At 34.9% G+C, this 27859-nt stretch overlaps 1 protein-coding gene across 7 annotated transcripts in view; it reads left to right on the top strand.

Annotated features, from left to right (window-relative positions):
* The window catches only part of Osbpl8 (oxysterol binding protein like 8), a 76462-nt gene that overhangs the window by 36636 nt on the left and 11967 nt on the right, over positions 1-27859 (top strand). For all 7 annotated transcript variants that reach the window (XM_090328287.1, XM_090328285.1, XM_090328289.1 and 4 more), the window contains 14 exons: positions 4354-4431; positions 6891-6992; positions 8098-8301; positions 9649-9733; positions 12260-12431; positions 13214-13451; positions 14309-14493; positions 16757-16838; positions 17106-17204; positions 19649-19745; positions 20475-20573; positions 21571-21668; positions 24573-24662; positions 26808-26944. In XM_090328287.1, coding sequence (XP_090184413.1) covers positions 4354-4431; positions 6891-6992; positions 8098-8301; positions 9649-9733; positions 12260-12431; positions 13214-13451; positions 14309-14493; positions 16757-16838; positions 17106-17204; positions 19649-19745; positions 20475-20573; positions 21571-21668; positions 24573-24662; positions 26808-26944 — 1766 coding nt within the window. The remainder of the gene's footprint in view (positions 1-4353; positions 4432-6890; positions 6993-8097; positions 8302-9648; positions 9734-12259; positions 12432-13213; positions 13452-14308; positions 14494-16756; positions 16839-17105; positions 17205-19648; positions 19746-20474; positions 20574-21570; positions 21669-24572; positions 24663-26807; positions 26945-27859) is intronic.

Genomic DNA, 27859 nt, shown 5'->3' with positions numbered 1-27859 from the left:
TATATGCACACACACACACACATATATGTAGAGGGGTAGGAATGGTAACCTGACAAGGAACTTCACATACGTTGATGAATAAGAGTGCATTAGTGAAAAAAATCTAAATACATGCTTTAGAGATGTGTTTTATGTAAAAGTGATCCTAACTATACTCAGATCTTTAAATTTAATTAAAATTAAGTACATTAAAAGTTCATTTCATACTTAAATGCTTAATAACTATGTAGAGCTAGTGTACGTATGGTGAACAGCTCATATATAAGCGTATTTAGGATGTTTTACTGGGGAATGTTTCTTTTGACTCGGTAAACAATGAGTTCAAGTCTTTATTCTAACCTATTACCTATGAATTTCTGGGTACTAACTACAATGATATTAATAGCTAATTACTGAGAGCTTACTTTGTTGATGTTTTAACTTCTAACAAACTAAAAGATAGACCTTATTGGCCCCATTTTGTAATAGAGCATTCTAAAGTTCAGAGAAATTAAATAGTTCTCCACAGTCAAAGTAACTGAAAGGTAAAATTACATTTCCAAGTGGCTTCGACTTTTCTCATCTGTGCAATGGAAATCACATCTGCCTCTCAGACTATAATGTACAAGGAACTGAGAGAGTACCTAGACAGTAGTAGGTACCTATGAATATTTCCTTATTCTGAATGAAGAATTGCAATACATAAGCAAAATTCTTAACATGGTAATTATTTTCCAATATCCATGATTATCCATACTTTTATATTTAATCTTAGTTTTTCTGTGCTTAGGAGATCTATAGTAGCTAGTTGGTTTCTAACTATTTTCACATGTATAACTCACTCAGTTATTTTTTATAATAGTTGTCAAATATAAACAGTTACCATCGGGTCTTATGCACATGGCATTCTGAAGACTTTTATAACTTTGGTAGAACAATAAATTTTGTTACTTTTTCCATGATTGAGCCATCTAATTGAGTCCATCAAACAACCTTAATTATATACTTTTATGAATCTCTGAAATATTGACAGTACCAGTGCTATCATTTTGAACATAGGACTTTAGTTTGTCATTTATTAAAATATATAGTCTAGGGGCTGGGAATTTGGCCTAGTGCTTGCCTAGCATACACGAAGATCCGGGTTCGATTCCTTAGTCTCGCATACATAGAAAAAAGCCAGAAGTGGTGCTGTGGCTCAAGTGGTAGAGCTCTAGCTTTGAGAAAACCCAAGGATAGTGTTCACGCCCTGAGCCCAAGCCCAGGACTGGCAAAATAAACAAACAAAATAAAAAACTTACCCAAAAACATATTGACTAGTAGGCACTATAGAATATGCCCATCTTATCCCAAAATGTTTTTTGTATAATGCTAACTCATTTTTACATGCACCATTTCCTAAACATTTTCATCATAATAGCAAGTGTAATAGGATATACAGCTAATCAAAATATCTCACGTGAAATAGAATTCATTTTTAATTATCTCCATGAAAGGAATGGCCAGCATAACTAATGTGTCTATTGAGATAAAGGAATTTTATTACAACATAAGGAGTTTCTAGATCACAGATCCCTTAACTTGATCCTTCAACTATCTGTCTGCTTTCATGTGTGTTAGCTAACTTGTCTATTGTTGAACCATCAACCTTTCAGTAAAAAAAAATAATAAACTGACCCAGACATTTGTAAATCTTTTTCAACCAAAATATTTTTGTGATGACAATAACTTATTGTTGCTGTTCATTATATGTATAGTATTTTGTTGTTTCCAAAGAAAATCACAATGTTCATACTTTATTTGAAAGATCAGAGTTTTGGCAGCATTTGCAATCTAGATTCTAGTCACAAGCCTAAAGCACAGCAGTATTGAGTTAAGCATTTTTAAAGTGCTACTTCACTTAACCCTCAAAACTACCCTACAAGTTGATAGTAGTGTGCCTCATTTGTAAAATGAGGAAACTAAGACCAAAGAGATTAAATAATTTATTACTAAAGGCACATATCCTGTTAAGTGATAATAATTAAAGAGAGGGGAGAAAGGGATAGTAGAGGAGACACAGGGTTATGGGGTGGATGGGAGGAAGAAGACGAAGCAAAAGGAGAGGAAGAGAGAAAATAACATATTACATATTCCAAGGCCATTTAACAAAGAATCTAGAGATATTGTGCATGAAATTCTGTGTTCGTCATTGAGATAGTAGTCAGTACACTTTATGAACAAAGGGAAATTTAGTTTGGTAAAGTATTTCCACAAAAATTAACTTATTGCTTCTGACCTGTTAAAATCATATTGATTCAGAAAACTGAATATAAGATGATAGACTTTAATCCCTGGCTTTTCTGTTTGATGACAATGTAACTTTTGGAAGATAATTTAAATCTGAAGGTCTAACTTTGCTCATTAGTAAAAGGGGGCTACTGTAACTAGTCATAGTGTTGCTTTGAGTATTAAATGAGATAGTACATATAATGTATTTTTAATCCTTTACAAAATAATAACCAACCATTTAACAAATTTAACTGTTAAGCTGATGTTGTATTCCTCATTTAAAAATACCTTAAGAAGTATGTTATGACATGCACTTTTCTGTTGATTTGTGAGAAGTAAAATTTCATTATAATGTTATGCCATCAAATTTCTCCAAGAGGAGCTGGGTTATTTTGGAGTTTTGAGGGCCAAGGAGAATGTAAAGACCTATTTAGCTGGAAGAATTGTTTCAATATCATCAAATTTACCACCTCATGACAATAAGCAATGTGATACCTCAAGATCAGTTTTTAAGTCAGTAACTTTAGCAGCAATTTAAGTAGGTCAGTCTACATGTTCTACAATGAGAAGTATTTATAATTTTTTCTTATGTCACCAGTTGCTCTTACCACCATAACCTATTTATGCCTCATTTATCTAAAGGTACTTTGAGCCTTACATCAGTGACACTTTTAGCAGACGAGAGAAAAATCAGTCCTAGTTTCATTTTATTCGCTGGTCAGATATTTATTGATTCCTTGCTTTTCTTCTGGTGATATACTGGATATCACTGATAAAATGGTACCTGCCCTTGTGGGTATTAAAATTTAGGGAACTTGTATCCAAATGTTCTCATTTTTGCTCATATCTAATGATTGTCTGAAGATTTGGCCATTCATTGTTTGAAAGCTATCATTTAGATTAAGTTCTCTGTAATTTCTTGGTATTAGGCTAAGATAAGAACTAGAAACTTTTTTAAGTTTTAGCAATTAAGAACTTTAAGTTTATACTATTATATACTTAACAATAGGTAAAAAGTTATTCCTTGTTACCTATTTTGCATTGAAGGAATATATTTAATTTTATTGCTCCAGATTCATAGAAGCAGCGTTTAATTTTATACTTTTCTATTCTGATAAACCATTATAGCACTGGATTATGAGATCTAGGTTCTGATAAGTGCTATATTAATGATAGTGGTTTGCAAAATCAGCTCATCTGAAACCTCCCTTATGACTTGCAAATTGTTGTGCTTTTTCCCCCAAGGTTCTTATGAAGATTAAATAAATGAAATGTAAACTGAAAGGCTGGTAAAGTTTACGACATTAATAACACTTTAGGTGAGCAGAATAGATGGGAAAAACTCAACCCTATAAATATATTTAAACAATACAAATGAAAGTGTTATAATCATAGTTATGGACTATTGCGTTTCTTTTGTGTTGTGTTTGTTGATTATGGAGTTTGAACTTGGCATGGGTGCTGCCCCTGAGCCTCTCTGTGCTCAAGGCTAGCTAGCACTCTACTACTTGACCCACAGAGCCACTTTTGGATTCTGAGTGGTTAGTTGGAGATAAGAATCTGGCAGGACTTTCCTATCCAGGCTGGCTTTGAACTGTGATCCTCTGATCTCAGCCCCCTGAGTAACTAGTATACAGGTAAGAGGCACTGGTGCCCTGCTGTACTGCTGCATTTCTTGCCACTGAATGAGGAATAGCTTTAGAGCAGTGGAATATAGCAACTTGAAAAGATTCTAGATTTAAAAACTAAATCATTAATATGATTAATATGATTTTTTAATTTAGAATTTTCAACAGTAGTTGAAATTTTACAAAAAGTATTTGGCTACTTTTCCCCCCAAAGAATAACTAAATAATTGTATATATTCCAAAAATAGATTGCAAAAATTTGGAAGTGTTCTTGTTTGGAGTATTTGTGGATTTAACATGGATTCTCTTTTAAACACACTGGCTGTATAAAGAAAACCAGTATTGAAAATCTCTATTTATGTACCTGACAGCATTAAATAAAAAGAATGTGAGAAATACAAGCTTTATAATGACATATAGAAAAAGTGAAGTTTTTAACTCTTTTGTCTTCTATTCAATATCTATGTGATTTTAGTCGGAATCTAAACTTTATAATGGCTCGGAAAAGGAGAGTTCAACTTCAAGCAAACTCACAAAAAAAGAATCTCTTAAGGTTAGTGTCTATTGTTATTTACAAGTGTCTATTGTTATTTACGAAAAGTATGTCTTAAAACATGTATATGTTATGTGTTCCTTAGGAAAGAAAAAGTTACCCAGAGGCTAGTTGGGTAAGCATAGTAGAAAATTTATTTTTGTGTGGTCACAGGTAAGAGACTACTTGATGACTGTTTCAGAGCAGGTTATTTCACACTTTAAATGGCCACATCAGGGACTAAGGATTTGCTATCAAGTTTTCACAGACAGACCAGAGCTGAGTGGGCATTTCTCTATATTGGAGAACAGCTGATGGGACACTGGTACTCTGGGAAATTCAGTTCTCAAACTGAAAGCTGGATTTCTTATTTCTGTTAGGAAGTATGTAGTATTGATCTTGCGGTCTTCCTGAATGACTAGTGTCCTGGAGGTAGAGGAATGAGAGCTTTCTACTTGCTCTAGGTTCTTACCTAATCTGATTTGCCCTTTTATGTTACATTTCAATACTATCAATCTGTTAATTTAAAAATGCATATTTACAAGAGGGAATATCTTTATAGTTTTCTGGGGTAAAACATTTTTGTGATGTATATAGCTTGTTCCTTTACTGTGTTTTCTATAGAAAATTTTGTTTTGTCATTTTAATATCTATAGAGAAACAAGCAGGTTTTAAATATACAGAAAAAGAACAGTATAGCCAGGCGCGGTGGCTCAAGCCTGTAATCCTAGCTACTCAGGAGGCTGAGATCTAAGGATCTTGATTCAGTGCCAGCCTGGCACTAAAGTCTGTGAAATTCATATCTCCAGTTAACCACTAGAAAACCACAAGTGGTGCTGTGGCTCCCAGGTTAGGGCCATAGCCTTGAGCTGAAGAGCTCAGGGACAGCACGCAGGCCCAGAGTTCAAGCCCCATGACCAACAAAAAACAAAAACAAAAAACAGAACAGTTTTTCTTTTTGGATACAGTTGACCTCTAGTCCCAGTCTGGACCAAGAAAAAAAGAAAAGAAGAGAAAAGGAAAGGAATTCAAGCCACTGAGTTCAAATTCTAATTTGACCACTGCAGAGGGGGTGCTGGTCTTCCAAAACAACCACCAAAAATTGGGCTGGAGGTATGGCTCAAGTTGGTTGAGTTCCAGCCAGTTTATATAAGGCTTTGAGCTTAAACCTAATATTAACAAAAAACCAAACCCAATACAACAAAAATCCTTAAAATGCAAGCAGATGTATGTTAGTGAGGGAATTTATTAGAAAAAAATTAGATAGTATAGCATAGTGGTTAAGAGCATAGATTTGGTGGGAGCCAGGTTGAATTCTGTGTGATCCTAGACAGCTTATTCTTTGCTTCAGTTCTCTCATCTACAAAGTAAGGTTTATAACAAACCTACTTTAAAAGATTGTTATGATTAAATACAGTAATTTTCATAAAGATAAGGGCTTAAAACAATGTCACATTCGCTGGATGGGCATGATGGCTCACTCCTGTAATCCTAACTACTCAGGAGGCTGAGATTTGAGGATTGCGGTTCAAAGCCAGCCTGGGCACGAAAGTAGTAAGGTTCTTATCTCCAATTAACCATCAGAAAACCAGAAGTGGTGCTATGGTTCAAGGGGTAGGGTGTTAGCCTTGAGCTGAAGAGCTCAGGGATAGTCCCAAGCTCAGAGTTCAAGCCCCACGACCAACCCTCCCCCTCCCCCCAAAAAAAGTCAGACTCATAGAATGCACTCATTATTAGCTTTCGTTATTTTATTATGCCAGGGATCCCATGGAGCAATTGAAAGGAAAAGATGGACATAGAAACTTTAAAAAATGTTGAAAGGAAAAAAATGTATTTTTACCAAAATACACAAGGCTGGGTTTAATGGTTCATACCTTTAATCTAGTTACTAGTTACTAGTTAGGTTACTAGTTAGGTAGAGAGGATCTCAGTTTAACGCCTGAGCAAAAAGCAAGACCCCATCTGAATGAGAAGGCTAAGCATGGTGGTGTATTCTGACATCTCTGCTACAGGGGAGAAATATAAGTAGTACTGTTAGGTTTCAGGCAGGCCTGGGGGTAGAGTGAAGTATAAGACTCTACCTGAGAAATAACAAAAAAGTTGAAAAGGGTGAGGGTTTGTAGTTGATGTATTTTAGCATTTACTAAACAAGAATGAGGCCTGGAGTTCAAATCATTATTCTTTGAAACAAAGCCAACCAGAATAGAACAAAAAACACAAAAGGTTATATACATAGAAACAATCTGAAAAGATAATGTTTCCCAGAGGATTATATAATTAAAAAGAGATAGAATTATTTTTAAAGCTACAGAGAACTGGACCAATAATTAGAGAAACTATATTTAAACTAGGTTTCCAAAGAATATCACCCAGCTATGGAATAACCAACCAAATAAATTGTAGTTATTTTATCCTAAGATGCAAAAATTCTAAAGAAGTTTACAATTCCTGAGTTTTAATTTTCTATTCATGTAAAATAGGTGCAAAAGAAAAATTACCGAGAAGAAAAGAAAAGAGCCACAAAGGAGTTGCTCAGTACAATCACAGATCCTTCAGTTATTGTAATGGCTGATTGGTTGAAGGTAAGTATGTTGAAGCTTAAGTTCTGATTGTTAGATGTTTGCTCATTAGAATAGGAAAGCTCAGCGTGTATCTAAAGTCCATAAGGCTAAAACAATTCTTAGAATGATTTTTTCACATTGGTATGAAGACTATTAATTATTTCCCAGAGATTCTATGATCTAATCTTAATAGAAGGAATTTTAATATCTCCCTTAACAATAGTATTATATATACTAGTTTTTTTAAAAGGACTTTAGTTGTGTTATATTACGTTGTTTAAACAACTCACTGTAAAAGCATATTTTGCTTTTTATTCAAATTATCATTTACTATTATTGAGGACTTGATGTAGGCATTGTTGAAGGAAAAGATAAATTTATCAGGGCCAGGAATGTAGCCCAGTGGTAAAGTGCTTGCCTAGCATGCACAAAGCCCTGGGTTTGATTCCTCGGTACTACATATACAGGAAAATCCAGAAGTGGTGCTATGACTCAAGGACAGAAAAAGCCTTGAAAAAGATGAAGCCCCAGGACTGGCAAAAAAAGTATCTGATAAGAATTATCAGACAGGATCAGGAGTTTGGCCTAGTGGCAGAGTGCTTGCCTGGCATGCATGAAGCCCTGGGTTTGAAGCATTCCTCAGTACCACATAAATAGAAAATCCGTAAGTGACTCTGTGGCTCAAGTGGTAGAGTGGTAGCCTTGAGCAGAAGAAGCTCAGGGACAATATCCAGGCCCTGAGTTCAAGCCCCAGGACTGGCAAAAAAAAAAAAAAAGGATAAACACATACTCCACATAAAAAGTGGAATATCCATTTACTCAAAATTACAACTGTAATAAACACTACAAAGTGAAGATAATACTATGCCTCCTTACTGGTCAGGGAGTTAGGAAGGCTGTCCTTTGTAGTATAGTATTTTGAAACTAGTCCTCCACTAAGATTACAGTTTTTTGGAAGCAGATGTCATTTTTACATCTGCCTATAGTGATTGCCATACAGTAGCTCTTTAAATAGCTCTTATTCTGAAACATATATAATGGAAAGTTTTATACTTAGCATTATGTAGTTTATTTTACAGACCACAAAGAGAAACATGTATTTATTTTTGTAATTGTATTTTTATAGATTCGTGGTACTCTGAAGAGCTGGACCAAGTTGTGGTGTGTGTTGAAACCTGGGGTGCTACTGATCTATAAAACCCAAAAAAATGGTCAGTGGGTTGGAACAGTCCTTCTGAATGCCTGTGAAATCATTGAGCGACCATCCAAAAAAGATGGCTTTTGTTTCAAGCTTTTCCATCCTTTGGAACAGTCTATCTGGGCAGTGAAGGTATGTTAAGTACTTTAAAAGGTAAAAAGTAAAGATTACTGGCTGTGGTTTTTATGTTTTCCCCAGGCTTATATATTTGTTTCTTATAAATCTGTTTATTTTTCAAGAGCTTAATTTCCCCTGCCCTTTCTCTTATTTATAATGAAATGTGTACCAAAACACTTGGATTGCTTTAAATATCTAACTTAAAAAAATTTATTTTGCACAAGGCCCTGAGTTCAAATTCCAGCATGGGTACAAAACCAAAGTAGCAAAAAGAAGGAGGCAAGAGAGTGTAAGATCAGGTTACCTATTTGTGAATGCATAGGTATGACTACCTAGAAAAGAATTTTATTTGATATAATAAGTTTGGAAGAAAGCAGAAGACTTTAAATGTCAGAGAAATTGATGTACATCTGATTGGGGGTTGAGGAACTGCTGAAGAATTTTGAGAATGATCATAAATAAAGGGTGAATGAGGAGGTAGGAGAGGAAAATAATTATGTTTCATTAAAGAATTACATGAAGCTGTGTGCGCTGGTGCCTCACACCAGTAGTAATCCTAGCTACTTGGGAGGCTGGGATATCAGGATCGAGATTCAAAGCCAGCCAGGACACTAAAGTTCAAGAAGGAGACTCTTATCTCCAATTAACCACTGGAAAACTGGAAGTGGACGTGTTGCTATGGCTCCAGAGGTAGGGTGGTAGCCTTGAGCTGCAGAGCTTAGGGACAACTTCCAGGCCCAGGGGCAGGGGGGTAACCTTGAGCTGAAGAGCTCAAGGACAGCGCCCAGGCCCAGAGTTCAAGCCCCATGACCAACAAAACAAAACAAAAAAAGAACCTTTGTAATACAACTATTAAAATTCTACTTATGATAAAAATTACACTGTAAATTTAATGTTTTCTTTCTTTCCACAAAAGAACCGTTTCTACTTAAGATATGACTTGGGGATTACATGTTTGTGTTAAATACTTTTAAAACATCTCCAGCCATAAGTAATCCTTTTGTTTTGCATTTTTAAGAAAAAAATAGTTTTATAGTTTTTTAAAAACATATCACTGCTCATAAAATAGAGATTTACTTTTTCCTAGCCCTAGTGAAACTGTAGTTCTTGTTTTATTTCCATCTGTTTTCTTTAGACTTATAGAAATTTAATACTCATCTAGTAGTAGTAGTATATAAAAATTATCTGTTAAATGGTCTAATATGCTAAACTTTTTGTTTTCTTTAATATGTAAACAATATATAGAGATAATGCCTAATAAAAACAATTATTCCTGCAATTTTCTATTAAGGAGGTATATTTGTGGCAATAAAATGTTGAGATCTCATAATACTTACTCTGTACCATTTATTTTGTTATAAGGGTCCTAAAGGTGAAGCAGTTGGATCCATAACTCAGCCCTTACCTAGCAGTTATTTGATCATCCGAGCTACTTCAGAGTCAGATGGTAAATACATTTTTAATGGATTGTTTGTCATTTTGAGGGTTTTATACACCACTTTGTTTATCCTTGAAGGGATTTTTTTCTCTTGTTTTTTGACATGCTTACTCAGCTGACACTCCATTTGAGCCACACCTCAAATCTGGCTTTTTACTAGTTATTTTAGAGATGATGTTGGGATTTTTCTGCCCAGTATTGGCTTCTAACCGTTGTCTTCTAGATCTCAGTTTCTTTACTTAGCTAATATTACAGATGTGACCTACTAATGCTTAGAACGGTTCTTAGTATGACACTTGCAGCAGAAACATAATCATAAAACTCCTTAGAGACGTAAATTCTAATAGTGTAATTCCTTTGCACAATTAGCTGACAGTTTAAGAACATGAGTACCAGGAAGCTGAAATGTGTTTGTCTGGGGAGAAAGGGGAAGACAATATTGAGGAATGGGGGGCAAATAATCACTGTGCATATGAAAAGGGAGAGCCGTATAACTTGGGGAGGAGTATATGAGGTCTGTCCTGAGATAGATGGACCCTGTGAAGAAACTGCTTAAAACACTAGGCATACTAAGTTGGTAAACAAATTTGACAGGAAAAGAGCATTGTGTAACTGAGCAGTATGTTAGGAACTCAGTTTTCCTCTTTGTTCTCTGTTGTCATATAGACAACTTTTTAACTTCTTAGTGTTCTTTATGGTAGCTCGTTAAGTTTTATCATTTTATATGGATTTAACTATATTTTATCATTAAAGGTTAACATTTGTGAGATACTCATATACTATTTTGGTTTTACTTAAGAAAATGTTAAATTCAGAATAGTTTATTCCACATTTATCAGCTTGATTTCTAATTTATGAGGCAAATATGGAGAAAGCACAATTTATTTGAAGCCAAAGTAACTTTAAAACTTTAACAATTAGTAATTGATTTTTTTCTTTGCTTTCATGTTTCAAAGTTTAGATTAGCTTGATGGTAGGGTACCTTATAACCTTCTAAAGTTGACTTTCTAGCAAATTTTTTTAAAAAATGGAATACATTGGTTGTACAAGGGAAATCATTTTGTGACATTTCCCTAGATGTACAATATATCCCAATTTAACCTTCTCTTTCTGTCTCTCTTCCCAATCTCCTACCCACTTCATGGAAAAATTTCAGTAGTTTCACTGTTCTGTTTTCATATATACAAATAAACCATATAGACTGTATAATCCCTATTCACTCCCTTAATTAGCTCTCCTCTTCCTACTGGTTCGCACTCTAAGTCTGTCATGGAATTATCTTTAAACTGGAACATGTATAAGTAGTCACTACATTTTTTTTTTTTTTTTTTTGCCAGTCCTGGGCTTGAGCTCAGGGCCTGAGCACTGTTCTTGGGCTTTCTCAAGGGTAGAGCTCTACCACTTGAACCTCATCACCACTTCTGGCTTTTTTTCTATATATGTGGTACCAAGGGATTGAACCCTGGTCTTCATGTATGCTAGGCAAGCACTCTACCACTAGGCCATGCTCCTGGCCCTGAAAATGTTTTATATTGCTGGTAGTTCATTAGATCTTTAAACATATATGGATTTTAAGAGCATTTAAGTATCTGTGAAAATGTTTCTGCAAATGTAGTCTTTTGAATATCAGAAATACAGCTGTGAATGATGGCATTATACAAGCATTTTCTTGATTAAGTGAAATAATTACGACTCAGAGGCAGGTATCAAATGTTTTCCCTCATATGTAGAATGCAAAGAAGGTGAAAATAGAAGAAAGCTGTTAGGGAAGCAGAAGGAAACCAGGGCAAGCAATGTTAATCAGGGAGAAAAAGAGGGCGGTTGATACTATCTAAGAATGTTAAATGCAAGTATGAAGATGTCACAGTAAAATTCATTAATTAATTCTTGCTAAAATATCCATAAATATAAGTAGAATGTTGCTAAGCCTGGGTATAGATCTTTTGTCCAGACATAGTAGAATCATAACCTCTTTGGTATTTTTTATGTATTTTACTTGATAACTTTCAAAATACACTGAGTGACAATGTTTACAGTTTACAAAATAATGTTAACTTACTTTAGGTATATTTGCCAATCTATGTTGTATGTTATTCATTTTTCTGTGGTTTCTAAATGCTTAGTATATGAAAAGCATTTGTAACAAAGGTATTAATAAACAGTATCAAGACTGTATTCAAATGAACTTTTCCAGTACATGTTGGGTTTTTTTTTTTGGCCAGTCCTGGGCTTGAGCTCAGCACCTGAGCACTGTCCTTGGATTTTCTCAAGGCTAGAGCTCTACCACTTAGTCCTCAGCACCACTTCCAGCTTTTTTCTAAGTATGTGGTACCGAGGAATCGAACCTGGGTCTTTGTGCATGCTAGGCAAAGCACTCTACCACTAGGCCAAACTCCCGGCCCCTCCAGTGCATGTTTTTTAAGGAAGTACTGATAATAAGTTTAATAACTGTAATAAATTTATTTAATACTTTTAATAAAGTAAAATAAATGATAGTCTCATAGATTTTCTTGTATATTCTATGTGTTCTTCTAGGAAGGTGTTGGATGGATGCTTTGGAATTGGCTTTAAAATGTTCTAGTCTTCTTAAGCGTACAATGATCAGGGAAGGAAAGGAACATGATCTGAGCATTTCATCAGATAACACACATGTGACTTTGTATGGCTTATTACGTGCAAATAATCTCCACAGTGGTGACAACTTCCAGTAAGTAGATACTCTACTAATTTGGCAATTTCAGAGATCATATTGTTCATGAGGTTAGGTCTTCTAGTTTACTAATACATACAGGATTGAAATTTGCCTATCTTCCCATTATATGACCTAAAAACCTTCAAAACTTGTTGATCTAGTATGATTAGGTACAAGAATTTTTTAAAATTCTATCTAAATGTGCCTTTTCATTCCTAAGTCAACTATGCCATCTATCTACTTTGATCTGTTCATAGTTCATATGATGCCTCCATTCCGAATAATTTCTATTCCTTTTTCTCTTGTCATAGTTATGTGTGTTTTAAGATCAATTTAAAGTATTACATCATGCACGAAGCTTTTCTTTTTTTCTTTTTTCTTTTTTTTTTTGTCAGTCATGGGGCTTCAACTTGGCTTGGGTACTGTGTCTGAGCTCTTCAGTGCTCAAAGCTACCGCCCTACTTCTTGGCCTGGACATTGTTCCTGAGCTCTTCAACTCAAGGCTACCTACCTACCCTTGAGTCACAGCTCCACTTCCCATTTTTTGATGATTACTTTAGTGCCTGAGCTGGCTTTGAAGGAGATCTTAAGATCTCAGCCTCTCCTGAGTAGATCCACATCTTTTAATATCTCCCAAGGTTTATATGTAACATGTGCCTTTTTTGACTAATCTATAAAATATAGTAATTTTATCTATCTCACAGGGTAGTTTTGGTAATTTTCAGGATTAAATGAGTTAAACTATATAAATCTCTTCTAGAACAATGCATAAGTGTTCATAATATTTTACTCTTAAGGTTAAATGATGGTGAAATTGATCGACAGCATTTTAAAGACCAAGATATGTACTCTGATAAATCTGATAAAGAAAATGATCAGGAACATGATGAATCAGACAATGAAGTATTGGGAAAAAGTGAAGAAAGTGACACAGATACATCAGAAAGACAAGATGACTCATATATTGAACCTGAGCCTGTTGAGCCTTTGAAGGAGACTACCTACACTGAACAGAGCCATGAAGAACTTGGAGAGGTAAAAGTCTATTTTCAGAGATTCTGGTTTTCTTATGCCTGAAACTTTGATAATCAGACTATAGATATCTGCTTGTTTTTTTTATCTTCTTGAATACTTATATAATGTGCTTATTTCAAAAAGTATATACATGTGAAATAAATCACTAAACACATACTTTCACAGATAACAATGTAGTTGCAATTTAAAAGTTTACATTTCTTTCAACTTTATTTTTGAAATATAGGACTTTTCAGTGTTGCTAGATACAAATGTTGCTACTCAGTCATTGCTGGATGCAAAGTAAATTGCAAGGAAACTTGAATTAGTAACTCTTGTGTTCTTATCAAGGCATAAAAGTAGATATAGTGTGAAATAATAGGATATAATGTTTTCGTAGTAGATCTTATATGAATATTACTCACTTTGGTGTTTTTCGTTGCTCCCCCTTTACGTAAGTTTTATGCCTATAGAGTTTAGTATCTAGAGGATTATTTGCACATTTTAAGAATGCTTGAAAGCCGGGCACTGGTAGCTTACACCTGTAATCCTAACTACTCAGTAGGCTGAGATTTGAGGACCGCAGTTCAAAGCCAGACATAAAAGTCTGTGAGATGGTTATCTCCAGTTAACCACCAGAAAACTGAAGTGGCGCTGAGACTCACAATGGTAGGCGGTACCCTTGAGTTGAAGAGCTCAGGGACAAGTACCCAGGCCCAGAGTTCAAGCCCCATGACCGACCTACCCTTCCCCCCCCCCCAGGGGAAAAAAAAAAAAAAGGAATGCTTAAAATAGTCCTAGAGATAATTCATGGTTTCAATTGTGTATCTATATGTCTGAAATGAATATATTTCAATGTGTTCTGTCCATTGCTAAAGGCAGGTGAAGCTTCTCAAACAGAAACTGTGTCTGAAGAAAATAAAAGCCTTATCTGGACACTGTTAAAACAAGTCCGTCCTGGCATGGATTTGTCTAGAGTGGTTTTGCCTACTTTTATTTTGGAACCTCGTTCTTTCCTGGATAAACTTTCAGATTACTACTATCATGCAGATTTTCTATCTGAGTAAGTATATTTTTATTCCCTAAAATAGAAGATACAATTTTAGATTCTCAATTCATAATTTTAGATTCTCAAGAGTGCTCTTTTCGATCATTATGCCTTTCCAAAATTATGCTGTACAGAGACATAGCTCTATGACTTCTGTAGTACACCTTAAGAGCATATTTAAAACTTTCCTAGTGGGGTCACTGGCTCCTAGACTTGCTCAGTAATCTATCACAATGAGAAAGAATCTGTACTATTCTTCTGAAACAAAGCCCTTTTACAGGTTCCATTCTTGGGCTTTTTTCTCTGTTGATTTACGTATTTATGAGACCTACACAACTTGCCACAGTCAAATGAACTTCAAGTTGCTGCTTTTGACATAAATCTTCTTTGTCATCTTTGCTTTTTGTTTAAAGAAGACAGGGGAGGAAATGTTCATTTCTCTACCAAGAGATTTTTAGAAAATGATGAAATTTTCATTTTGTACACACCTTTCCTGGTGTCACCTGCTGAACCCATTCCAGCAAGCTGTGCTGTTTGAAGGCATCGTCTTTTCTGTGGTTCTGAGTTCCGGCTCTGTGACTTGACTGTTTGAATCTGCATCAGTATTTGATTCTTTTTATTAATTATATCAGTGAACAGAGCAGGAAAATAAATCCTAACTGGAATCAAAAGATAATTAGTAAATTGTGGGAAAGTTTTACAAGCTAAGTTATAGACATTGAAATTAGAAATTTAATGAAAATATTCAACCTGTAGATAAAACAGGGGAAGAAATGACCAAGCATTAAAAAAAATGAAGAAATAGGACCAAGAGTTTGGCCTAGTAGTAGAGTGCTTGCTTTGCATGCATGAAGACATGGGTTCGATTCCTCAGTACCACACACATAGAAAAAGAAAAAAAAAGCTGGAAGTGGTGCTGTGGCTGAAGTGGTAGAGCTCTAGCCTTGACAAAAAAACCAAGGACAGTGCTCATGCCCTGAGCCCAAGTCCAGGACTGGCAAAGAAAAAAAAGAAAAAGAAATAGCAATAGTCAGTAAACATGTAAAACTTGTTCAAAGTAAGAAAATGTAGATTCAAACTAAAGCAAGATAGTGATGTTCATATTCCATAATGACAAAAAAAACTCAAATGCTTTTATATATTAGTTCTGCTATGTTCTATAGACACTTATCCTTCCTATCTAGAAATTAAATTTTTCACAAACTAAGCAAGTTACTATGACTCATATTATGATCTTCTTAAGAGACATCCATTTTCATGAATGGGAAAAGGTTATACTTTACCAGGAATGGAAGGGCACCTCTGTAATCCAAGAATTTGGGACTGAAACAGCAGTGTCACAAACAAGATCAAGGCCAACCTGGAAATTGTGACAGACCCTGTCTCAAAAGGAAGAAAGGAAGAGAATTAGGGAGAGAGGGAAAGCCAAGGAAGCAGAAAGGAAGAGAGTGAGGAGAGAGGAAGAATCAAAATAAAGTTGCTTTTTTTTCTACCAACATACATTCTTGCCAAGGCTCTGTGAGGCACTAACTATGGTCATCCATCCCAGGACTCATACAAACTAGCACAGTAATTTTGAATAGAATCTGGTATATTTGCCAGATTATAAATACATTATCCTTTGATCTAGTAAGTCTGCTTATGTAGCTCCCACATTCCCTCAGGTGTGTAATAGTGAAACGGATTTAGCTTAAGTGGCCATCCATCGTTGAATGTTATATTAAATAACATATGTTATCCACGTACATGAGTAGGAACTCATACAGAAGGCCCTCTGGGGAAAAAATGAGCTACAGAAGAATACATATTGTGTGCAATCCCCACTCCCTTTTTAAGTAAAACAAACTCTTTATTCTTATTTATGCTAAAGAATACTTTAAAAGATCTTTAACCAAATTTTCCTTTAGAAGACAAATAGAGACAGTGTGGAAAGACAGAATAATATTTCAGTTAAGGATGTATACTGAAGACATATTCTTTATATTGCTTTGACTTTTGACCTATACACATGTAAAATTTAAAACAAAATTGTATAATAAGAATTTAAACCAACTGGTAAATGGAATTATCCAGAGACCAAGACAATATAACAAAGAACAGAAAAAATTTGGGGTGGGTGGAAAGTGATTTAGATTGGGGTAAATCTTAGGAATTGAGTTACATGGCTACTTTGCCATATGTTACCAGTTATATTTTACAATCATACTATATTGAGTTGAATGTTAGAATTTGTACCAGATCTTATAAATATTTGGGGCTTATTATTTTGTGTTTTTAGGGCTGCTCTTGAAGAAAATCCGTATTTCCGTTTAAAGAAAGTAGTAAAGTGGTATTTGTCAGGATTCTATAAAAAGCCAAAGGTAATGCTTATATTTTTCTTTGGTTAGCTTTTTATAAGTTTCTCATCTTTGTGTATAAAGTTTACTTACAGTTACTAGTAAAATTACAAAATGCTTGATTATTTAGATCTGTATTTTGATTTGTCATATAGTTTTTTATTGTAAATTTTATTTACTATAAAATTATAAAATTTTTTAAATTGACACAGTTAAATTGGTTTTGGCTAATCTACACTGTTTTGATTTTTCTGTTTTTATAATTTGAATCCTGTATGCTTTTTGATTTAGGGACTAAAGAAACCATATAATCCTATACTTGGTGAGACTTTTCGTTGTTTATGGATTCACCCAAGAACAAGCAGCAAAACATTTTACATTGCCGAACAGGTATTAGAAATGCATGTTACAGAAACAAAACTAACTTGAAAGTTATATATACATATAAACACGTGTGTATATTTGTATGTACATGTTTGTCAGTTGTGGGGCTTGAAGTCGGCCTGGGCACTGTCCTAGGACACTATCAGGCTTACAGTGCTCTACCTCACTGACTTTCATGCCTGGGCTGGCTTTGAACCTTGATCCTCAGATCTTAGCCTCCTGAGTAGCTAGGATTACATGCGTGAGCCACCAGCACACCCAGCTTCATGTAATTCTTTAATGAAACATAAATATTTTCTTCTCCTACCTCCTCATTCACCCTTTACTTATGATCATTCTCAAAATTCTTCAGTAGTTCTTTAAGTCCAAAGTTACATGTACACCAATTTCTCTGACATTTAAAGTCTTCCAGTTTTCTTCCAAACTTATGTCAAATAAAATTCTTTTCTAGGTAGTCATACCTATGCATTCACAAATAGGTAACCTGATCTTCCACTCTCTTACTTCATTCTTGTTGTTACTTTGCTTTTGTACCCAGGCTGGAAATCTGAACTCGGGATCTTGTGCTCACACTTAACTTTTTTGCTTAAGACTGGCCTTTTACCATTTGATCCACACCTCTACATCTGGCTTTTTGCTGATCTGAAATAAGAGTCTTATGGGCTTTCCTGCCCAGTCTGGCTTCAAATGGCAATTCTTATATCTTAGACTTCTGAGTAGCTGAGATTATATCATGTGCCAGCAGTGCCCAACTTTATTGCATCATTATTTTAAAATTTTATTTTCCATCCAGTATTTTCATCTAAAAACCATTTCTTCATCTAAACAACCCCTGACTACTTGTTTTTATTATCCAAATAACTGCAGCTCCCAGTGATTTCCTTCTCTTCCTAAACATCAGAATTATTTATGTGATTATCCATTCACTAAGCGGTTATTTTAACATTTGTATTATTGTTGTTGTTACTATTATTATTATTATTATTATTATTATTATTATTATTATTATTTGTTGGTCATGGGACTTGAACTCTGCCTGGAAACTGTCCCTGAGCTCTTCAGCTGAAGGCTAGCACTCTACCATTTGAGCCACAGCACCACTACCTGTTTTCTAGTGGTTAATTGTTAAGAGTCTCAGACTTTTGTGCCTGGGGTGGCTTTGAACCACCACTATCTTCAGATCTCATCCTCCTGAGTAGCTAGGATTACAGGTGTGAGCTACCAGTGCCTCTTAACACTTTTATTATTTACTTTATTACAGGATGTTTATTTCTCCATTTCAGGGAAAGATAATGAAATTGTATCTGTTCTACTCCTCAAAGACACTTACTTTGTTATTGTTACTTGGCAGTCCGAAAATATTTCTTAATTTCCAAACTTGCATTAATTTAAATTTATGTACATATGTTTTCATGGTTCTCCATTTTATGCCTTGTTTACATGAACCTGGGAATATGGTATTCTTTCTCAATAACAAGTAACTATTTCAATAATTCTGATCTTTAAAAGTCATCTACTGGAGATTTTATCATACTGTTCAAGTTGAAACTGAAGTATTACACTTTTTAAGACATTTTAGATCTCTGTAATTCTTCAGAAAATTGAAGAGTTTAATGATTTTTTTTGCTTTGGAAGCTAAAATTGATTAGCTATGACTTTTTATTTTTTTGTTCAGTACTGGGGTTTTGAACTCTCAGCTTGGGCATTGTCCCTGAGCTCTTCAGCTCAAGGCTACCACTATACCACTGGAGCCATAGAGCCACTTCCCAAAATGATTAGCTTTGAAAGAAACCTAAGATATAAACATTGAGTTATTAAAACACCATCTCACAAGTTTAAGTTCAGGAAGCCATATGATGAATAACTAAAAATATTAGTATGCTACAAAGTGGATTGTTGCTAAAACTGAGTTAAAGCCACATTTATTATCTCATCATCAGGCTTAGGAATCTCGATGCTGCCTAACAGTGATTACGGGTAAGGGTCTAATGCAGGGTCTAGTGTAGTTATTGCAGAATTCAGTGGCTGGAAAGTTCACATCCAACCTTATTCCCATGCTGTTACAAAAGATAACTCACTTCCTCAATACATGAGTCTTTCCTAGGTTTTTTAAACCACACAGAAACTGGCTTCTCAGAACTTAGAGAATCAGGGGTAAGGGTTAGCAAATGACCAACAGTCCCTCCCCCAAAGATGAAAGCTATATTATAAAGCAATAAATGATATAGTGTCATCTCCACACCAACTATCTTTGGTTCATCTTAAGGGCCTACTTTGTAGTGTAAAAATCAAGGGGTAGATTTTTATGGGAGGAGAAAGCTGGTTATCCTGAAAGCATAAATATTTTGTTACTTACCAAATGCTTCTTCTTGCTCATTATAATGCTAGAAATTTTGATACTAGCATAGTAATATACTCATACCGTTACATTTTGTTTTCTCCTTTAATAGGTATCTCATCACCCACCAATATCTGCCTTTTATGTTAGTAACAGAAAAGATGGCTTTTGCCTCAGTGGTAGTATCCTGGCTAAGTCCAAATTCTATGGTGAGTTTCTTCTATCCTAACTGGCACTCTTCTCACAGAGGTAGCATTTTCTGGTTTTTATTTACAAATAGGGTAAATAGTATTTGTTTTTAGCAAGGCATTTATGTCATTTTTAATATCTTTATTTGAATAATGAGCTTTTTTCTGATTCATAACTGGAGGTACGGCCATTTCATATAATTTTAAATTTGAAAACAAATGAATCTAAAACTAGAATAGGTAAAATAGAAGATCTGGCTACTTGAGAGGGTACGGAACACAGATAAGTCTGTGTTGGGAAAATATAAAAATGATTAGGAACATGGTATATATCTTTATGTTTTCAAGATGTCTTATTTCCTTTGGTTCAGGTTTGGGTTTTACGTCATTTGGTTTAGTTAATGTTTGCTTCTTTTCTTCTAAGTGTTACATGTATTTCAAATTAGATTATGAGCATGTGTTCTATACTTGTAGACTTTTTTATTTTTAGTTGTGGCCATACTGAGGTTTTAACTCGGGGCCTTATTCTTGCTAGGCTGGTGTTTTATTACTTGAGCAATGCTTTCAGCTTTGCATTTCTTTTGATTATTTTGGAAATGGAATCTGGCAAATTTTTCTGCCTGGCCTTACCTTAATTTCTAGTTCTCTAGATCCTAGCCTCCTGAGTAGCTAGGATTATAAATGTTTTTTGTTTGCTTTTGAATTGGTTGATTTAGGCTTGTGAAATGTAATAAACAATACTTGTTTCAGGGAACTCATTATCTGCAATATTGGAGGGAGAAGCACGGCTAACTTTCTTGAACAGAGGTGAAGATTATGTAATGACAATGCCATATGCCCATTGTAAAGGTAAAGGTTTTCCTTCATAATTTCTTTAGTGAATTAATTTATATATAATGAACTTTTTGTGATATATGTTTTAGTTGGAGTAATGGAATTACATTATACGTATCTTATGTGTCATTATTGTATGTTGACTTGTAATATTCTGGGTAGATGCCCAAAAGTCATATCGCTCTTTGGAACACTAAGTAGTAGTTCGGTTTAGTTTTTTGAGTAATCTCCCAACTGCCTCCCAGAGTGGTTGTAGTAGTGTGCATTTCAACCAAACATAGAGTTCTTGCCCCATCCCCTCCCAGCATATGTTATTGTTTGTGTTCTTGATGATGACCAGTCTTACTGAGGTAATATGAAATCTCAATGTTGTTTTAATTTACATTTCTTTTGTGGCCAGGAATGTTGAGCATTTCCTTATATGCTTATGGGCTTATTTTTCTTCTGAAAAATTTGTTTTTAGCTACTTTGCCCATTTGTTAACTGTTATTAATTTGGTGGGGTTAGTTTACTGAGCTGTATGTATAGTCCTGATATTAGGCTCTTGTTGCATGTATACCTGGTAAATATCTACTTTCAGTCTGTAGGCTTTTGAGCTTAGTGATTACATCCTTTGCTGAGAATTATAGCTTTCTGTAGTATAAGAGCTAAACAAGGCAATGTTGCCTAGCTCTAACTCTGCAGAAAACAGGTGGTTTATCTGATGACTTAAATCCTACATCTCATCCCTGCTCAGGAGCATTCATGAATAACCACAAATGCACCACAGCCTTTGATTTGGGATTACCAATTCATTTTATAGACATAAAATGAAATTATGGAATTTGTACATGATGCGAATTCTCTGTTATCTGTTCATATTCTGTATAACAAACTTATATTTGCATTTTATCCAGTAGGAAAAAATGATCTTGATTTACAAGTTTCTTTTAGATGGAGATTAGATAACAAAATGACTTTATTATTGGCCTTTGCTTCTCTTCAACCTTTTGACAGTGATTTCTTTCTTTAGGAATTCTTTATGGCACAATGACACTGGAGCTTGGTGGAACAGTCAATATTACATGTCAAAAAACTGGATACAGTGCAATACTTGAATTTAAACTAAAGGTTAGTAGAGTGTGATATCATATCACCTAATTACATGAGAGCTGGGTTATAAATATTGAAGAAAGAACATAATTTAATTTCAACTTAAGAACAAAATATAAAAGCACCATTCATGCCAAGAACCAGTGTCTCATGCCTAGAATCCTAGCTACTCAGAAGACTGAGATTTGGAAGATCATAGTGCAAAGCAAGCCTGGGGAGAAAAGTTTGCAAGCCCCTATCTCCAGTTAACCAGCAAAACACTGTACTGGAGGTGTATCCCAAATGGTAGAGCACTATCTGTGAATGAAAAAGCTGAATAAAAGCATGATGCCCTGCATTCCAAGCACAAAAGGAAAAAAATATGTATCATGTCAAAAAGAAATACATCTGAAGCATTAGGACCAGACTAAATGAAAATCTTGGGGTATCCTAAGATAGCAAACTTGCTAATTCAGATTAACACTGCCATTGTTTTTTGTCTTTATAGAAAAAGAGCATTAAGAAGTAACTAAGTCCTAACTAATTCATGCCTGTAATTTTAGCTACTTAGAAGGCATCAATCTGAAAGATTGAAGTTTAAGGCAAACATAGACAAAAAGCTGGTGACATCCATTTCAACCAACAAGCTAGGCATGGTGGTCCATGTTTGTGATCTTAGCTACAGGGAGCATAGGAAGGTAGATGATAATCTGAGGCTGATTTCCTGACAAAAAGCCCAGGTTCCTATCCAAAAAAATAACTAAATCAGTATGAGGATATGGACCAAGTGGTAGAACACCTGTCTATCATGCAAGAGACCCTGAATTCAAACCCCTTTATTAAAAGAAACACCTTAAAGTGACTGGTCAGAAATTTCTTCATAAATTAAAATATTACTTTACATACCAGAATGTATAAATCACATTATATTCCATTTATATACATGTTAAAATAGAGTTGTATAGGGTACTGTTTCTGCATAACAAATTACTCCTGTCTCACTGTCTCAAATATAACCATGTGCTTATTCCCACAAGGAATAGAGCCAGGAATTTAGACAAGACATAGTAGGGATGGCTTGCCTCTCTACTACACATCTGAGCCTCAGGAAAGTTTATAGGACATAGGTGATTTTTCAGTTGAGGACCAGAATCATCTAAAGACTTACCACTTCCATGTCTGATGCCTGAAGGACTGGAACTGTTTATCTAAGTACCTGTCTGTACTTGCCAAGAGTATTAGGTTTCTCAGAGCATGGCAGCTTCAAGGTAGTCAGACTGCCTTGAAGGGTTGGTTTTTCAATGCAAATGTTTCTTTTGGCAAGGTGAAAGCTCCACTTGGCATCTGCAACCTATACCCCTTCTACTATCTTCTAAAGAAATAAACAGCCAACCTAAGTTCAAGGGGAATGGTTCAATACCCCACTTCTCAGTAGGAGGGTAACATGTTTTGATTGAAGAAAAGCATGTGAGCTAGAAAGGGAAAAGTTTGTCATTAAGGCTATCCTTGGAAAATTAAATCAGAGCAAAAGGAAATTTGAGACCTTTTCACAGTGTCAGTTGTTGGACAATGCATTATGTTCAGATAAAAATAGTTCTATGAAATTGCTTGTTTGTCCACCTCAGCTTTGTTTTATGCCCATTTCATATTGTTGTTTGTGTCGTACCATTTCATATTGTTGTTTGTGTTGTAATTCATACTTTTGATACCATTTCTGATGTGTAAAATTGGTTTTCTTGTAAATATCTTATAAAGAGTTCAATTGTAAATAAACTATTGTGGCTGTTCAAAATAATAATAATGATAATAATAATAATTCTATGGGGGCCGGGAATTTAGCCTAGTGGTAGAGTGCTTGCCTAGCATGCACGAAGACCCTGGTTTGATTCCTCGGTACCACATACATAGAAAAAAGCCAGAAGTGGTGCTGAGGCTCAAGTGGTAGAGCTCTAGCCTTGAGAAAGCCCAAGGACAGTACCCAGACCCTGAATTCAAGCCCCTGGACTGGCAAAAAAATAATAATTCTTTGAATTCTAATAAAAAGGAGCTCTTAGGTACCTATAGCTCTTACCTATAATCCTAGCTACTCAGAACGCTGAGATCTGAAGGTCACAGTTCAAAGCCAGCCTAGCCAGAAAGTCCATGAGACTCTTATCTTCAATTAACCACCAACCTCCTCACCCCCTAATAAACAAACAAAAACCAACAAGAGCAAACACTGCAATAGAGCTATGGCTTAAGCTCTCAGGAATGCTAGCATTGAGCAAAAAAAGCTCAGGGACAGTGCACAGTCCTTTATCCAAGCCCCAGGACCAGAATACACACACACACACACACACGCACATACGTTTGTTCTATATTTCATGCAATGTCCTTTCTTTGTTTTTTTTTCACTGTAGCAATTGTTTTTGCTTATATATTGATGGTGATGTTTGAAAATCGTGATGAAAGTGGTCTTAAACAATCTATAAAAAGATTAAGCATAAAATATCACAATTTTGTCTCAAGGAAGAAATATAGCAACCTAAAGTGTAGTCCTTTTAGTTTTTTATTTTGGAGGGTTTTTTTGGTTATGTATTTTACTTAGTTTTGCTGCACAGGAAAAGATATTTCTTGCAATAGATTTTTAAAAAATATCTTGAGTTTCCTGATTTGCAATTGTTTAATGTACTATCGTATTGATAGGACACAATCTTGAGAGTTAGGAAAAAGCACAGGGCTTGTGTCATTTATGATTTTTAATGGATTTAGAATACTATAGTCTCGTTTTACATAAATTTTCCATACCCTCAGTTCAAGTTCACAAAAAAAAAATTCTAGCTAAATTTTGAACCAGGATTTCAGAATTTGTACCTTCATTAATATAAATATATAATTACTTCTTGCTGACATATATTGCATGTAAGTTAAAAGTAAAATGTTGAACATTTTCTCTTTTAAAAGCCATTTCTAGGTAGTAGTGATTGTGTTAATCAAATATCAGGAAAACTTAAATTGGGAAAAGAAGTCCTAGCCACTTTGGAAGGTCATTGGGTGAGTATTTTAATCTGTTATCTTTACAAAACGGTTGTTATGGAAACAATTAGCAATCAAATGCTAAAAGCATCACTGCTTCACCTTAAAGCAGCTATTTTGATATTGCTCTCTTATCAATGACACTTATTTTTAATACTTTTAAATCAGTAGAAATAGATAAAACTTATAGAACTTGCTATGTATAGTATAAAGAATTCAATTCATTGACTCATTTAATAGTTAATAAAACCTTGTGTCGTGGGTTAGATGCACATTTATTACTATTATGGATTTAAACTAAAGCATAAAGCATTTGAATAATTTGCTTAAAGTAGGTGGTGGATCAATAATTGCAGCTCTGGAATTCTGGCTTCAGGGCTGTGCTTTTCTATACAGCATTTTACTTTTCACTTGGAAGAAAGAAGCATGGTTTTTGGAGAAATTATATAAGAGCAATTGCTTTGATTTACTTTGATTTGTTTTTCTTCTGTTCTAGATTCATAGATGAGCAGTTTTGTTAAGAGGAGGTTAAATGAGTGAGAACTGATGCTCATTAGATGCACTTTGAAAATTGACCATGAATAATACGCTTTCTGCTTTATATTAAGCAAACATAAACAGTGAAGCATGATTTCGGGACTTGGACAAGTAGACAAAAAAATTCACTCTGAGTGTCACTTAGAAAAAAGATGAAGCAATATGATGTAAAAATCAATGTTAATAAATTCTTCAATAAAAAAAATTTCTGAAATTTTTTTTTTTTTTTTTTTTGCCAGTCCTGGGCTTGAGCTCAGGGCCTGAGCACTGTCCTTGGACTTTCTCAAGGCCAGAGCTCTACCACTTGAGCCTCAGCACAACTTCCGGCTTTTTTCTATGTATGTGGTACCGAGGAATTGAACCTGGGTCTTCATGCATGCTAGGCAAGCACTTTAACCACTAGGCCAAACTCCCGGCCCCGTGAAATTTTTAACACTAAAAAAACTCTACCTAAAGTTTTTCCATACATAGATATTGAGTCTATGGACAGTCAAGACCATCTCATTGTAACTATAACACATACTATATAGTCTTCTTTGACAGTTTGATATGGTAGCTGAGGTTTTGTATGTAAAGACTAAAGTTTGTTAATTAATATTTCTAAAATCTCATGAACTTTATGCATTTAAGCAAAATTGTAATTGACTTGTGTTACATATTTAATCCTAATAGTTTTTGTAAAAACATAGAAAAAAAGCACCAGGAGCATGACTAGAGCAAGGCTAGAGTGTTTGCCAAGCATGTACAATGCCCTGGGTTCCATTCCTCACTTCCTTAGTACCACATACACAGATAAAGCCAAAAGTGGTGCTGTGATTCAAGTGGCAGAGCACTAGCCTTGAGCAAAAAGTGTCCCAAGGATAGTGCCCAGGCCCTGAGTTCAAGCTCCAGGGCTGGCAAAAAAAAAAAAAATTTAAGGGCCGGGAGTTTGGCCTAGTGGTTAAAGTGCTTGCCTAGCATGCATAAAGACCCGGGTTCGATTCCTTGGTACCACATACATAGAAAAAAGCCGGAAGTGGTGCTGAGGCTCAAGTGGTAGAGTTCTAGCCTTGAGAAAGTCCAAGGACAGTGCTCAGGCCCTGAGCTCAAGCCCAGGACTGGCAAAAAAAAGAAAAAAAATTTAAAAAAACACCCCTGAGGGGTGGGTCCTTGAGCTCTTAGTTAGGGCTTTGTTTTTGATTCGGGAAAACTCTGCTTCCTGGCATCCCGGAGTTGGAGAGTAATCTTTTCATCTCCTCAGAACTAGTTTTTGATGCCTTCTTTAATGGGAATAGGAAGCTTTATTACATTTTACAAAGTGCATTGTTGTAACCAGCAAGGGAGTGTAGAATGTTCTTGAGGGTACTATTTATACATGTTACAGGCACTTTTGCCATCATGGCAAGTATGTAAACCACTAATACGCTGTTTTTAATATCTTCTTTTATTCCCATTAAAACTGATGTAACACAGTAAAAAAAATTTTTTAACATAAAAAAGAATTTAATAAAAGTACTAATTTGTTTTAAAATGTATTCATTCAATAGGATTCAATAACAAGAAGAATTATTTTTATATTAATATGCCATTTAATTCCATTATGAATGCAATAATTCTCTACAATACTGCTTGATTTCTTAACTATAGGATAGTGAAGTTTTCATTAATGACAAAAAGACCGATAATTCAGAAGTTTTCTGGAATCCAACACCTGACATTAGGCAATGGAGATTAATAAGGCATACTGTAAAATTTGAAGAGCAAGAAGATTTTGAATCAGAGAAGTAAGTATACCATTTTTCAGCTAACTTCATGAAAGTCAAAGAGTACTTTGTGCACATGCATGCTGGCGTGAACTGAAAGCCCTGTTTTTCACTTGGCTCTTGTACTTATTACTGACACTCTACCACTTAAACCACACTTTGAAAGTATTGCATCTTTAGTCCTTTTATAGAGTAGTCTCTATGTGACATATCATACTGTTTTTCTATATACTCCAGTGCCTTGTTTGCGTAAAATTACAGAACAAATTTGTAGTCCTTAGTTTTATTCTAATAGCTATTTTCTAATTTAGGTTAAATATATAAAACTCTTGGCAAAGGGAATGGAACTGAACCTATTTTTGTTCCATTCTCTGAAACATAAGAATTGTTGAGGGGTGAGGGTGGGGGGAGGGAAATGGGGACCAAAACATGAGAAAGGGTATCAATGTTTGTGAAGTAATGTACCTTCTATCTGGTGAATATAATGTAACTCTTCTATTAATTACAATAAAAATTATATTTTTAAAAAAAGAATTGTGACCCGAGTATGCTGGACTTACATTATTTGGCCTACAATTAATGCCATAATTTCTGTTGCTAAGTCATAAAATTTTTGCTTGGACTACTTACAACTTTGAGTAAAAATGTGGTATACATTGTATTTGTGTTAGAAAACATGCCCTCATTCAAGTCTACATGAGCTTCCTGCACTCAAAATTTGTCAGAGAAGAGAAATGCTTATGAATCAGTTCTAAAATATCTATTTAGATACAGCCAAATGATGCAAAACTTTTTCTCTAAGCTATACAATAATTTTTTAAATGTTACCATAATTAATCATATTTTAAAGATGAAGTAATAAGGGGCCGGGAGTCTGGCCTCGTGGCAGAGTGCTTGCTTAGCATGCACAAAGTTCTGGGTTCAATTCCTCAGTAC

The sequence above is a fragment of the Megascapheus bottae genome, chromosome 2, assembly GCF_031878675.1.
Source record: "Megascapheus bottae isolate mThoBot1 chromosome 2, mThoBot2.hap1, whole genome shotgun sequence".
In the NCBI taxonomy this organism is placed as follows: Eukaryota; Metazoa; Chordata; class Mammalia; order Rodentia; family Geomyidae; genus Megascapheus; species Megascapheus bottae.
Note: the sequence above shows the minus strand (reverse complement) of the source record. Positions and strands in the feature narration are given on the sequence as shown.